This window comes from Echinops telfairi, unplaced genomic scaffold (genome assembly GCF_000313985.2).
Source record: "Echinops telfairi isolate 266 unplaced genomic scaffold, ASM31398v2 ScPeMD7_1;HRSCAF=3_0, whole genome shotgun sequence".
Lineage (NCBI taxonomy): Eukaryota > Metazoa > Chordata > Mammalia > Afrosoricida > Tenrecidae > Echinops > Echinops telfairi.
In genome coordinates this window covers 39210434-39224670 of record NW_022103896.1, presented here as the reverse complement: position 1 = coordinate 39224670, position 14237 = coordinate 39210434, and the positions used below count along the sequence as shown (strand labels likewise).

The 14237-nt window shown below is 43.7% G+C and overlaps 1 protein-coding gene across 1 annotated transcript in view; it reads left to right on the top strand.

The window, feature by feature from the left end:
• VPS13B (vacuolar protein sorting 13 homolog B) overlaps positions 1 to 14237 on the top strand; it is an 809204-nt gene that overhangs the window by 698020 nt on the left and 96947 nt on the right. The window contains exons 38-41 of the mRNA XM_004697697.2: positions 1354 to 1550; positions 6063 to 6244; positions 7538 to 7887; positions 13294 to 13455. Of these exons, the coding sequence (XP_004697754.1) occupies positions 1354 to 1550; positions 6063 to 6244; positions 7538 to 7887; positions 13294 to 13455 (891 nt within the window). The remainder of the gene's footprint in view (positions 1 to 1353; positions 1551 to 6062; positions 6245 to 7537; positions 7888 to 13293; positions 13456 to 14237) is intronic.

The window sequence follows — 14237 nt, the reverse complement described above, 5'->3', positions numbered from 1 at the left end:
TTTTTATCCTAACATAGGTTTAGTTCTGTATATACGAAAGGCTACCCTATTATAAAATGATAAAAGCATCAACTGCTGTTTAATTTGTAGTCTTTAACTTTTTATCCTCTCAAATTTACTTTCATGTAATAAATACTGTAAACACCCGGTTTTCATTTTACCAAATGGTTAACTAGTTCTTATAGCCTCATTTTTCCATATTTTCAGTATTTGCAATGACACCTTCATTGCATACTAAACTTTATCCATTACTTGCAGTAAGCACATGGTGGGGAGGCCGGAGTTGACTTCCTCTGGCTTCCTTCTTGCCAAGAGGCAGTGCTCAGACAAGCCTCCGTTCTCTTTTAGCTTCTCCGACTCCAGCCTTTCCTCTTTCAACACTCACTTCTGTGCTGGATTCCAGAATTCATGGCAAGCACAGAACACACACAACATACCCACAATGATGGGAGTTGATTAGGGAAGTCACCACAAGTCAGGGTCAGTAAGCAGTCACTGGCTGACAGCAACACCTCTTCTCAGCCAGCCACCAGGTCTGTCTCTGGTCCTCAGCATCTCAGCCACATAGTCCCTTGGTTTCTGCCTCTGGGGACCAGGAGGCCAGCCTGTGCCCCTGTCTCCCATTCCAGCAGTCTCAGCACTGTCCCAGAGTCTCTGTGCCACAGTCTTTGGTGCCTCTGGCCTCAGCTTCCTCCACTTCAGACAGAGACCTGGAACGTGCTCTTCCCTGGCCCTGGACTCTCCCTCTGTCCAAGATGGACCTTCTGCACAGAGAAACAGCTTTGACGGGCATGTGGTTTTGTCTTTTAGCAGACCACATCCCCAAGGAAACCAAGGGTGTGACTTGGTCCCACACCCGCTACTAAGGTCAGGACTTAGTACACTACTCTAGCCTTCCTCGTTTAATTACTGTCGCTGTATAATTTCCTTTAGTGGTTATTAGAACTTAATCCCCTTTATTTCTGTTCTACTGAAGAATATTCTTCAGTGGGCCTTTTAAAAGAAAAGAAAATTCTAAATGACTCCCTTTTGCAAATCTCAGAAAAGAAAAAAAACCCACTGCCACTGAGCCAGCTTCCAAATCATAGTGACCCTCAATGGAGTTCCCAAAACTGTAAATCTTTACAGAAGCAGACAGCCTCATCTTTCTGCCCTGAGACAAGTGGTGGGTTTGAACCTCTGGCCTGGTGATAGCAGCCCAGCACCTAATTGACAGTGCTATCTGGGCTCCTTACCCCTGTTAAAAGTCTTAGCGCTGTTAAAACCATCAATGGTGGTTTGGTTTGTATTTCAACAACTATAGAAGCATGGTTTGTATTTGCAGTTGCTAAAATCATGTTTATTTGTTCCTAGGTCCCTTGTAGTTTGGAATACTGGGATGAACTCCAGAAAGTTTTTGTGGCATTTCGAGAATTCAGTCTATCTGAAAGCAAAGTTTGTGAACTGCAGTTGCCAGATATCAATCTTGTGAATGACCAGAAGAAACTGGTGTCCTCGGACCTTTGGAGAATTGTCCTGAACAGCAGTCAAAATGGTGCTGATGACCAAAGGTAACTCCATGAACAATGACGGTAGCGGCATGGCAGTGGTCGGAAGCAATGGGAGGGGATGGGCAAGTCCTTTTGGGTGTCTGATCACCCTCCACCTAACTGCATCTTCGCTGTCTAGTAGTAACTGCATCTGGCTCAGCTACCGAGGAGAACTAGGAAAATAATGATCTTTAAAGTCTGCAGGCCCTGACTGAAAGCAAGTTTCTTACATATAAGAGGGAATATATGTTTTTAAATTTTTTAAATGAAAATTCAATCATCTTGTACCCAAAAACATAGAGGAAAGCTTCCAATACACCTCAGTAGAGTTTTTTTAAATGTACTTTTTATGTGATACAAATATAGCAAAACATTTGGCAAATCAGCATTTTTTATGTGTACAATTCTATATCCTTGATTATGTTCATTATGTTCTGCAACTCTCTCATCACTGTTCATTTCCAAATCACTCTGTCAGTGTTAGCAGAAACACAAGTGCCTCCCACCCCTGGCTGCCACTAATAGGTATCGCTATATGTACATTTGCCTATTCTAAACATTTCATATCCACCCCTTTTGTGATGCCTTATTTCACTCAGCATGATGTCTCAAACATCATTCATGTTGTAGCATGTAGACTTTACTCCTCTTTTAGGCTGAGCCCCTGGTAGCATAGTGGGTTATGCATTGGGCTGCTAACTGCAAGGTCAGCAATTCGAAACCACCAGCCACTTCTCAGGAGGAAGGTGCTCCCTAAACGATTGACAGTCTTGGAAACCCACAGGGGAAGTTCTACTCTGTCCTGTAGGGTCACTGTGAATCAGAACCGACTCAATGGCAACGAGGTTTGCGTGAGAGCTTGACATTGTCTGTGCGTGCCACCCCGACTCGGACACCCTAGGGCCGTTGTCCTCTGTCCTAACGAGGGATGCCGATGTCTGGGAGCCCAGATCAACTCAACACTAGTGGGTTAGTCTGGTTTTGGAATGATGTTGAGTATCTTTTCATGTACTTGTGTAACCTCTTGCGTAATTTATCTATTCAAAGCCTTTACCCATTTTTTTATTAGACTGTTTTTCTTTGTTGCTACATTATTCGAGTTCTTTCCATATTCTGGTTATTAGACCCTTGTCATATATATGTTTACCCAAATTTTTCTCCCACTCTCTAGATTGTCTCTTTGCTTTCTTAATAAATCATAGACTCTTCGTAACACAGTAATAATTCTTTGTAGTGAGGCGGTAAAAAAAAAAGTTCAATAAATTCACTTGTCTCTTCCGCATAAGGTACATTCTGAAATGTTTTTCATGTTAAACGTTTAAAAAACAAAACAAAAATGTTAAATACCAACTTTCAGATATTAGGGATACCTTTTGTTAGTTATTATCAAGTGAATTTCAACTCATAGTAACCCGTGTGTTACAGAGTCGAACTACTCTGTAGGGTTTTCTTGGCTCTGATCTGAATGAAGGAGCCCGCCAGGCCTTTCTTGCCACAGTACCGCGGAGAGGCATTGAACCACCAGCCTCTAGGTTGGCAGACTGTTGCACCACCCAGAGATCTGTAGGAAAACATAGCAAACGGAAATAATTTGTCCCCAGAGGGTGTCAGATAGCCGATGCTTTATTCAGCAAGAGCAGTGTTTCTTAACCTGTGGGTCACGACCCCTTTGGGGGACAAACTACCCTTTCCCAGAGGTTGCCCGATTCATAACAGTGGCAATATTACCGTTACGAAGTAGCAACAAAAATATTTTTATGGTTGGGGGGTGACCACAACATGAGGAACTGTATTAAACAGTCACGGCATGAGGAAGGTTCAGAAACCCCTGAGCTAGAGTCTATTTGGACATCATGACATTCCAATTCTGCACCTCTCTCCTAAGGGAGCTCAGGTGAATAGCAGCACTGACTACATGGTATCCATTTCCTGCTGACCTCATTCACTGATTGTGGTAGACAAAAGTGGCTTCAACAACCTGTTCTTCAGCCCGCCCTTTAGTGCACACATCCCTCTTTAGGCCTTTTGACTACAGGTCCCAAAAGACAAGACACTAAGCCATAGTCAGAACAGCCTACTTGCTTCATAGCATTATATGTTTACTGTAGAACTGTCCCCTGAATTCTTAATAATTTGACTAACCCTGTACTCTGTTTCTAGCAGTTTCTTAAAGTGGTGAAGTGGAAAAGAGTTCAAATGTCTAAAAATATATATACAACTAATGAATTTTGCTCATTTTAAATATATGCTAGTTTTCCTTTTATCTTGCCAGTAAGACATTTTTGTGTGGACAAATCCATAGCAACTTAGTAATTGGCTTCGTGTGTTAGACTGGGTTCTGTAGAGAAACAGAACCAGTAGCATTATATGTGCATATAAAGAAGGGAATTTATATCAAGGAACTGACTTACAGAGTTGTAGAAGCTGGTAAATCCACTTTGGCTCAAGTTCATGGGTCAGATGTTAAGATGGAGGCTTTTCCTGAACTCTATCTGCCAGAGCTGATGAACCAGGAAGCAGGAAGATGAACTTGGATGCAGGAGGGCCGCAGGCTGGTGGAGGCAGAGGCAAATGAACCCAAGGTTGGCCAGCAATGTGACTGGCTGCTGATACATACCTCCAAGGGTTGGCAGGCAATATGGCAAGCTGTTGGCTCAGCTCTAAAGAGCCAGAGTTCAATGCAACAGGTGCAGGATCCACATTAGCAAGAAGAGAGACAGCCTTTCCACAGAGTCTGCTTAAACAGAAGTAGGCCAAACCCCTAAGAAAGTGTTCTTTCCATGGAAGTAAGGCTATAAGCAGGGATGCAGTGCCTCTCCCTAATCCTCTTAAAAGTACTTTGCTGCTCACAGCAGATCATATCTTGGAGTTCACTACATCATGTTAGGTCACTTCATGAGGGAAGCCTCAACTGCCAGACCATAGAGCATTGGGGCCAGCCAAGTACGTCAACACAGAACCTAACTATCACAAGGTGCCCCTTTATTGATGTTTTAATATTTTTAACTGCATTTTTGTGCGTTGCATATGGCCAATAGTATAGTATCTCAGAGTTTGTGTTTTCTTGTATGTGGTGAAAAATTGCATTGTATATATAGTGAGCTTATACACTGAACTGCTGACCACAAGGTCAGCAGTTTGAAGCCACTAGCCACTCCATAGGAGAAATATGAGTCTGTCTGTTCTCATAAGGATTTAAAGTCTCGGAAAACCAAGGGGCATTCGTGCCATGTCAGTGTAAGAGTCGACTCAATGGCAGAGGCATGGCTGCACCCCGTTGAGATGAGACGTGCTGTCAGTTTGTTGGGATGCTCCCAGCTGTCATTTTCACGATCCTTCTTCACAACCTCTCAGCTGAGAAGTCACCACCGACATTCCGAGTTCCTCATTGTTTCCACTCTGGTAGCACCACTGACGTTCCTCTTCCTGGGTGATTGTTCTCTTGACTTGTAATGCTCTTTGTTGACATGTTGTGTATCACCAGCTGTGACTGTGAGTTCCTTGAAAGCCCAAGATCTATTTCTGTAGTTGCTCCCATATAGGTCTCCCTGGGATACTGCACATCAAGTTTGTACTCAAGGCTCCCCATGGATTTGAGAGGCAGACTACCCATAGCTGCAGAGAGAATATCACATTTGGGGGTGGTGAGGGTGGCATCTCTTCTGTGGTCCCCAGTTTACAGAATGCACCTTCTCTCTCCTGGTGCCCCTCTCTGCTGCTTCTGCTGGCATGAATACAATCTACGTAGTAAGCCTTTTGTACACACCAGCAGCCACATGGATGAACTTCTTCCTTTCTATAGATCAAGTCACGAGTCATTCCAACCAGATTTTACTTGTATGAAAAGGTATCGAAATAATGGGCACATGAAGACAGGCCCGTGTACTCATCATGTCTTTTATGGCACCTAGTGCACTCGCTATTCACGGGATGCCCAGTAAAGAACATGAGCGGACTAGTGTGGGGGTGATGGGGTGAACAATCTGGAGAAGTCAAAAGGAAAGAAAGCTGTGGACAACATACAGCAGGGTTATACTTTGATTTTGGGGGGGCTAGCACAAGAAGAGGCCACAAGCTGCGTGAAGAAAGAGAACTGAGTTGGAGGTTGGTCGATATGTGAATTTTAAACTCCTTTGAAAGGTCTTAGGAGCGTGGTGGTGTAGTGGTTACACATTGGATTGCAATCCTCAAGGTCAGCAGTTCAAAACCACCTGCTGCTCCTATAAACAGTCACAGTCTTGGAAACTCTCAGGAGCAGTTTTACCCTGTCTTCTAGGGTTGCTATGAGTTGGCATCCACTCAATGGCAGGGAGTTTGGAAGTTATCATGCAGCAATTCACAGGGAATCACTCAGATTACTGAATTGTAAGAAACTACTTGCTTATGTGAATGCCTCCTGAACATTTGGTGATAATGTACTGACTCTAAACATTCGAGAGCTAGTTTGAAGGGGAAAAACATAACTGTAGGCCATCTCACTGACATGGTACTTGGAAATGTAAGTGATTGAACTTCTTTGATGATTTCCCACAGCTCTGCAAGTGAGTCTGGCTCTCAGAGCACTTGTGATCCACTTGTCACTCCCACAGCCCTGGCTGCCTGTACCAGAGTCGACTCCTGTTTCACTCCATGGTTTGTCCCATCTCTCGGCATCTCCTTTCAGTTCGCTCACCTGGAGTTCCACCTTTGTCATCACCTGGATCAACTCGGCACAGGTACTCCGCACCTCAGCGGCACAATCCTACCCTCTTGATCCTTGTTCTGGCTTGAGTGTTCTCATTGCTTCTCTGGTGTTTACCCAGATAGTTCATTGCCCGGAAGTTTAACAGCTTGGAAACGTTTTCATTCTGTGTAGTCCAGGATAAATGATGTCCCAGAATGCTGTTAGGTACTCACTACCCGCACCCTGCACCCCAGCCACAAAAAACGCTCTGCCCACTGAGTGCCGTCCCCTCTTCAGATGTGGTGTTTGTTTCCCTTAAACAGCGAGCATTCACCAGGTCGTTCTGAAGCTGGTTTGCTACAAGAGTGCTCCTCACTCTTGAGCCAGTTTATGGACCTATGAAGTTAGTTACCAAGGGTACCAAGCTGACGGGTTTAGAACAGCACTAATTCTTTGCAGCCACCGAATGAGGATTGTTAAGGAAGTTTTTAAAATGGCAAGTTTTTACTATTATTCCAGCTATAATCTGTTTGAAAGAAATACATCTGTTTTTGTTCAATTCCCTGAGCCATTACAGTAATGGTAAATAGATTCCAAAAGCACGTGATAGTGCCTGATCACAAAAGCACGAATACCTTCTGTAAAAGATGGGAAAATTCCCAAATAATGTAAAGAACTGGTATTTTTGCAAGTTTAAAAGGAAGAAGACTATACTTTCCCACATACCAAAAGTAGCCTTTTCTACATTTTTCTAGTGCTCATTGAATAATTATTGTTAAAGCATTGTATTCTCTACCAAATCTTTTAGAGTTAATACATTTTGATTCCAGGTATTAGGTTTTCAACCTACACGTAATGGAAAAAGGAAAAATATCAGATTAAAACCAAACACAGCTGCTGTTAAGCATCTTGCCTTTTCAGCAAAAACTGGAGTTTAATCTGCCTCCCCACCCTACACCCCCTCAACTCTCTGAGACATGTTTTTATTTTTGTTTTTGAGATTTGGTTGGTAGATATAGGGCAGCACTATAAAACTCCTCATATATATTTACCTTCCCTTCATATTATTTGTCATCTCCTTTGATAACATGTTTGTGATGTGAATGTAACCTTTGGGTAATGTATAGTATATTTAAGAGACCTCCTAATTGAGCTCAACAGAGTTTTGTTTGCAAATATCAAATAGTAACTCACAGCTTAAAATATCTTCAAAATGACACTTGAACTTAGTAAACACCAAATGCTTGAATTCAGTTCCCCCAAAATGAATAATTTGAATGTCATTTCACCCTTACACACCCACATTATTAGCTCATCCTGTTTTTCCTGTTTGTTTTCTCAATAGCTCCACCGCAGTACCTATACCCTTTTGTGTCCGATAAAAACGTGCCGTCCGAACTAGAATACATGATTGTCTCCATCCGAAGGCCGCACGTGTACCTCCGGCAGTGGGCGGATGGGTCCGTCTGCCAGGAGGTCCGGTTCTCAGCTCAAGCAGAGTGTCAACTTCTAGAGTGCAGAAACGTCACCATGCAAACTGTGGTCAAACCCTTCAGCATCTTTGGAGAAATTGCGGTTTCCAGCGAGGCAGTGGAAAAGCTGCTCGACTGCAGCCTGGTCATCGATTCCGTGTTTTTAAACTTTGGACAGCATGTAGTTCATTCTCTGAGCACTGCAGTCCAAGCTTGGCAACAGGTAAGTGCATTCCAGAGCAGCTTGCACTTTGGCCCACGATCTTTTATTAGGTACTGTGTGTTATCAATTCTAATAATAAGTTAACCACAAGCAAAATGCAAGAGAAGGAAGAATTTGATGGGCACCACAATATGTGGAGCCTTCCCCGTTTGGGCCAAGTAACGCATGTTCGTTTTTAAAACTTTGGAGACTATGAATTCTCGACACGTGCATTGGAGATCACGCCCACATTTTTGTGTTTGACTAATATACCACATCTGTGTGGAAAGTAACATATCCCCCGAAATGTTTCCCAAGTGTTGTGGCTTTAGCTTGCCAGAGCTCCAACTTAGCTATGTGTAGAATTGTCTAAGCATCCCTTGCAGAAATGAAGAACCTGTTCGGGTCTTTCCATCTTTTCAAACATGCCAAATGATAACAACAGCAGGCAAGCTTGATAATGTGAGCATGACACACTTTTAGTCTCTGATGATCATTTCCGATTGTTTGACTCCCTAAAAGGCACTGGGTAGCGGATTGTTGTGGATCAATTAGAAAGCCAGTAGTAGTTTTTCACTTTCATTTCTTAACAGAAATTAGCTCCAGCAAAGGGGATGAGGCTTAAGTCTCTGCCGAGGGCCTTATTTGACATGGAGCGCCTGTCTGCCCCCCTGGCAGGAAAAGCAGTGTGCAGCACGTTCAACAAGTTACAAACAGATCACTTCTGCTTCCAGGGCTGATGCTGAGTACAGTAGTGTCTTCACATCAAAGTAGAGACGCCTCTCCACATCATCCGTGTTACGTGTGCTTGTGTGTGGCTGGCTTCCCAAGAGCGCTGGCCCTTCCCCCGCTGACCTCTTGAGGGCTTGGGGGCAGGGAGTGTGCAGGAACCTTCATCTGCTAACTGCAGAAGTTTCACAGGAGTAAACTCTTTTCTGGATATGCATGAAGGCCTATACAAGACTAAGGAATTAATTACCTAACATGGCACTACAATAGCAAAGGGAATGAAGATAACACATCTGTTTTGTATTCTAGGATTCTTTTTTAAGGGCATTCCATGGTTTTCTTGTTGCAAAGGACATGCGTAAAATAAGAGCTAGTGTGATCTAAATCTTTGCAGCTGGTTCAAATCGGGATGTGAAAAAACCCTGCATGGCTCCAATTTCTGTTTTTTGTCATATTTTGAACAATCCGTTTAATAAAAAACAAGCCCAGAAAATATAAAAGAGTCATTGATAGAGCATTTAAGCGCAGGATATTTTTGTCTTGGTATCAGAACCATTATAAGAGGACTCATGTGGCAACTACTGCAAAATGCCCTTCAGAAATATCAGTTTGTTCCCAGGGTAAGCGCATTCTCCTAGACACCGCTATACATATAAATAAAATACGGTGCATAAATATTTAAATGTTTTAAACCACATCAGAGTGTGAATGACTGACTGGCTAACACAATGCCTTGAAGGAATATTCTGATTTTCTTGCTTTTTTTTATTTTTTCAAATGGAACTGTATATTTGATTAAGTAGAGCCATATGTCACATAGCATATTGCTGACAGGTACATTCTATGAATAGTTAGTTCTGATTTATACAGGGATTTGGCAATGTTAACATGAGCCACAAGAGGATATACTTTTGTAATTGTTGCTGTAATTTTCTTGTTTCCTCCCATGTCAAGGGTACTTGCCACCAAGTTTTAATGTGGTAGGCATCTAACCTGTGTAGTCTAAAGTAAACCCAAAAATGCACCGCTTCCAATTTATAGAACATTTGACATTGCAATGGTCTTCCAGAGGGCTATTCAGCCATTGTTTCTCAAGCTATTCTAAATGTGGTGTATCCCATTAGAGGGGAAGTTTCATTTCCCAAGCTTGGATTTTATTGTGTGTGTAGGGTGCATCTACAGTGTAATCATTGCCAATGAGTGAAATGAATTTAATAATCAGAAGAAAATATGTGAGTCCTCCACACAGTTTGTATCAGATTCAAATCTGAGACAAGCCATTCTTACCCAGTGTGGATGGACCAGACAGCTGAAGCATGAAACAATGTGGCCTTTCCACCTTGAGGCCAGGAGTTCAAGATTAGCAGATGCTTTCATCGGTGTCTGATTTCTATAGCCATAGATTTTTTCCCCCCCTCCTCTTGTAAATGATGAATATTTTGTGAAACCAGCTTAAGGCCCAAAATGCTACTTGCAATTTGCTTTACGAGAGGGCTTCAAAAACATTTGTGGAGAAATCCATTATCTCTTAATTCCATTTTTCCACAACCTTTTCAAATTCCCAGTTTTTAAAATAGATATCTTTTAAAGAAGAATGTTTTAAATCATTATACTCATGTGTCCTATCTTAACACCAAATAATATCCTGCTTAATAGCAAATGTCTGTCACCACTCCCAACACAGATCTTAGATACAGATCAGTCATCTTTTAATCACAAATCTGAATGAGTGTGCTGGGGTCCAGCCTACATGATGTCACTTAGCATGCATATAAACTTTTTACAACACTCAAGAATATAAGACATTCCAAGAAATGCTTACACTTATTGCAGTTATAATGAACTCCACAGATGAGGGGCCAGCTGAGAACCCATTCCCAGAGGACTTTGAATATTCTTTAGAAAAATGTAAACAACCCCCTCGTGTTCTTTAATTTACATTTTTTCCGAAAACCCTCATCAGTTATTAAAGGTCGGTTTTGAGAGATGAGGAAAGTAATAGGATTGTTTTTTGGGGGGGGGAATTTTCCCCTACTCAAGCCCCATCTGGTGATTTAACCTCAGTGTTACCAGCAGATTGATCCCAATTTATTACAAAAGCTGACTTTCCATCTCGGGACATCTAACTCCATGGAAGTTTGTAATCCTATCCTTTCCTTCATTGTTTGTACCATTGGACTCACGGGAGGGAGCCGTATTTACAAGGAAAGCTATTGACAATCATTAGATAAGTCTAAGTGGGAAAAGCCCACATTACAAAACTAATTAAACGCCATGATTCCAGTTTGATTAAAGGTTTGTCAATAATTATATGAGCTCGGGTCAGACAGCGTAAAGTGGACACCAGCAGGAAAGTCAGAAAGGGGGCCGGAGCCAGGGGCTACTGGAAGAAAAGCCATTAGACTGTGACTAGCCATTATCTCCTAAGTAGTCAAATTAGAGGTAATTTTTTCAAATGAGCTGTGTTTTCTAATTTTCCACCGGAAACAATATATTTCTATTTTAAATTTACAAGTTAAATGTCCTCAGTAACAACAACCATGCCAGAAATCATACTCAGCATTACCCTGCATCAAGTCTAAAGGCCCCTAGTTGTACCTATTGATTTGTTAACAGTAGATAGAAATGCTCTGGAGGTGAATTCTCGGGCATTCTGTAAACATAAAACTGGGGAGTGGAGTTGCTAACTTGATCTGGGGAGAATCTCAGAAGACTACTCTGAGAAAGTGACTTTACCACCGGAACCCAAAAGCTGAGCAGGAAGGAGATTGTCCAGCAGAGGAGGAGAAAGAAGGGATTTGACAAGTTGGTGAATTGAAAGGAGGCCAGTGTCGTGTTGGGGTCAGGGAAACAGCTAGTGGCGCATGAGGGTGTGGTGAGCAACCCAAGAGTGGCTCAAGATGGGACGGGAGACCTGGACAGAAGGCAGGTGAGGCAGGCCGTCTACAGCCCTACCAAGTTTTCAAATCCTCTCCAAATTAAAAGTCACAGAAGAGAGTTTTGTGGTAGACAGCCGGTCAGTGCTGGTTGAGGTTCCTTCCGAATCCCCGGGCAGAGTGCAAATTGTCCGTGTGTCCAGCTGCTAACTAACTGGGAGGACGGAGATTCACGTGCACCCACAGCTGTCTCAGAGGAAAGCCCTGGAGATGCACTGCCGCAAAACTAGCCGTTGAAAACAACCCTGTGGAGTGTGGTGCGGGTCTGATAGCCGCGAGGTCGCTATGGATTGGAGTCAATTCCACCGCAACTGGTTTGGTTTGGGCTATAGTGCCTTTGGCCTCACTGAGCCCCAGAGCCTTTTGGTGACTGAGCGAACCAGACTTAGCTCTGAGAGAGCGGAGAAGGTGTGTGAGAAAAGTCAGTTATCAGGAGGTGATCTGGGAGTCAGTCCTCCAGGGCCTCTGAGGAAGGGAGGGACATGACGACGTCGTTCCCAGCTGCAGCCATCAAGCACTACAGACTCGCTCTTGGTGGCCTTTGGAGTGACTAGGGGTGGCCTCCGTTTCCCAAGATACTTCTGTTCCAGATTCAGTTCTAACCCTTGTCTTGTCCAGATTCCAGGTGTTTCTTCCTGGACCTCCATGGTTTCAGGTCCCATCGCCACTGAATCATTATGCTCCTGAGTATTAAAGTAGCAAATGCTGGTGTGTGACATTTTGACAGTATTTTGATCCACACATAGAAAACAGATGCCAACTGGACAGGCATCAATTACATGTTATCTCCCATCATCTGCAAATTGATGAGCTAATTAGGGGTTTCTTTTTCTTGTGTTCTCCGGTCAATTCTTTTTTATTTTACCAGAAGTTTGTTTATTGGTTTTAAAGCCACGACTTGACCGGAGTGATGAAAGCCAGCACACAACCCTCCGTTGCATTTTGGGTAAGACAGCCGCCACTGGAGATCCAGTAAATTCAGAAAGGCAGTGTCAACGTTGTGGTTGGAGTAGCTTGCTGAATACTGATTAACGAAGGACGTTGGCTGAGTGATGGCTATTAGCTGAAACAGATACTGACAACTGTTTTTAAACCAATACCATTCTCTCTCTCAAAAAATGCAACTTGGCCTGCACTGACCCTGGGGTTGATCTGTGATGTGTTCGAGGGAGAGTGAGGACTATTTGCATCTCTCTGAACAGATTCACACATGCACACACACATACAGCCACCCTCCCACTTAACGGATCTGGGCATGTGTTGCCTAAATGACCCTTACTTTATGTAAGGGTGCAACCATGGCTTTGGTAATTGGTCTTGATGGGTGCGTTTAGATGGCCAGGAACATGGTAATTCTAGCCTCTGATACTTTGCTCAGAAACATGCACTACCCATTGCTGGGTTCTTTGTAGCATGTTAATTCACTTTAAAACATATTAAAAGTTCGAGGGATCTCATTGTTCTTTTACTCTGCTGTGTATATGATTTATTTTACCCGAGTAGAAATCAAAACACATTCTTGGAACGTTTTAGAGCTCTTTAAGGTGTGTGTGTGTGTGTGTGTGTGTGTGTGTGTGTGTGTGTGTGTGTGCGCGCGCGCGCGCGCGCTGATCTGGAAGTATAGCATACTTCGTATCCCAGAGCTAATGACAGCACATCTTCCAGCGTTTCTGTGTTAGAGCAATCGCCACTGGGCAGACAGCTGCCAAACATCTTGCAATTAATCTGATGCACGTTGGTTTGCGTATTCTTTTTCTTTCAGAACAAATGCCCTGAGGGAGAGGAGCTGGTCTTCAGCCATTTTGTGATCTGTAATGACACACAGGAGACCCTGCGGTTTGGCCAGGTGGACACGGATGAAAACATGCTTCTGGCCAGCATCCACAGTCACCAGTACAGCTGGCGCTCGCACAGATCCCCACAGGTACCGGAGGCACAGCCTCACAAATGCAGCGATTGTTAAGGTCGGGGTTCGTTTAAGTCTGCCCAGTGGGCCCGCCTCCAGGTATTGTCCTTGTGGAAGTCCCGCAACTCGGACACACTCAGAGCACCCATGCTTCTCGATAAAGAGAGGAGTGTTTCCTGTTTCGCAAGCCTGGTGTTGAAAGGGTTATACTCTGGAGCCAAATATGGAGGCCAGGGCCTCAGTTTCGCTCATATGTAAAATGGGGAAACGGGGACCTATTTGGTGGCCCGCGAGGACTACCTGAGTTAGCATGCAGAAGGCAGGCAGTGCTGATATGCTGACAGGCGTAGGCGTTGGCTGCATGGCTCGGCTTTATTCAGATTTTCACTGTACGTGTACTCTGCCAGGAGCATGGCATTCAGTAGTCACAGTCCTCGCCCTGCACGAACAAGCTCAGTGACGAAAGGCCACGGGCGCCCGGAGAAAAGCCCGGACAGAGGCCGTCGGTTTTGCAAGCAGGGTAATTGCATTTCCCTGCTCTGCTACGAGGAGGAGGAATTAAATGCAGGGATGTGGTGTTAGGTGAGTCCAAGAAATCCTAGGAAGTCCTCCTAGGAATCACATATTTCTAAACCTCTGGGTCAGAGGACACTGCTGTCTGCTTGTGAGTCACAGGAAGCCGTGAGATTAGAGAACAGATAGGCCAGCCTCAGGATGTGCTGCGTGTCCCCTCGGGCTCCAGCTGCGCTCCCTCTTCCAGAGCTAGATTCTGATTTCTTAACTTGCTTTTTTTTTTTTTT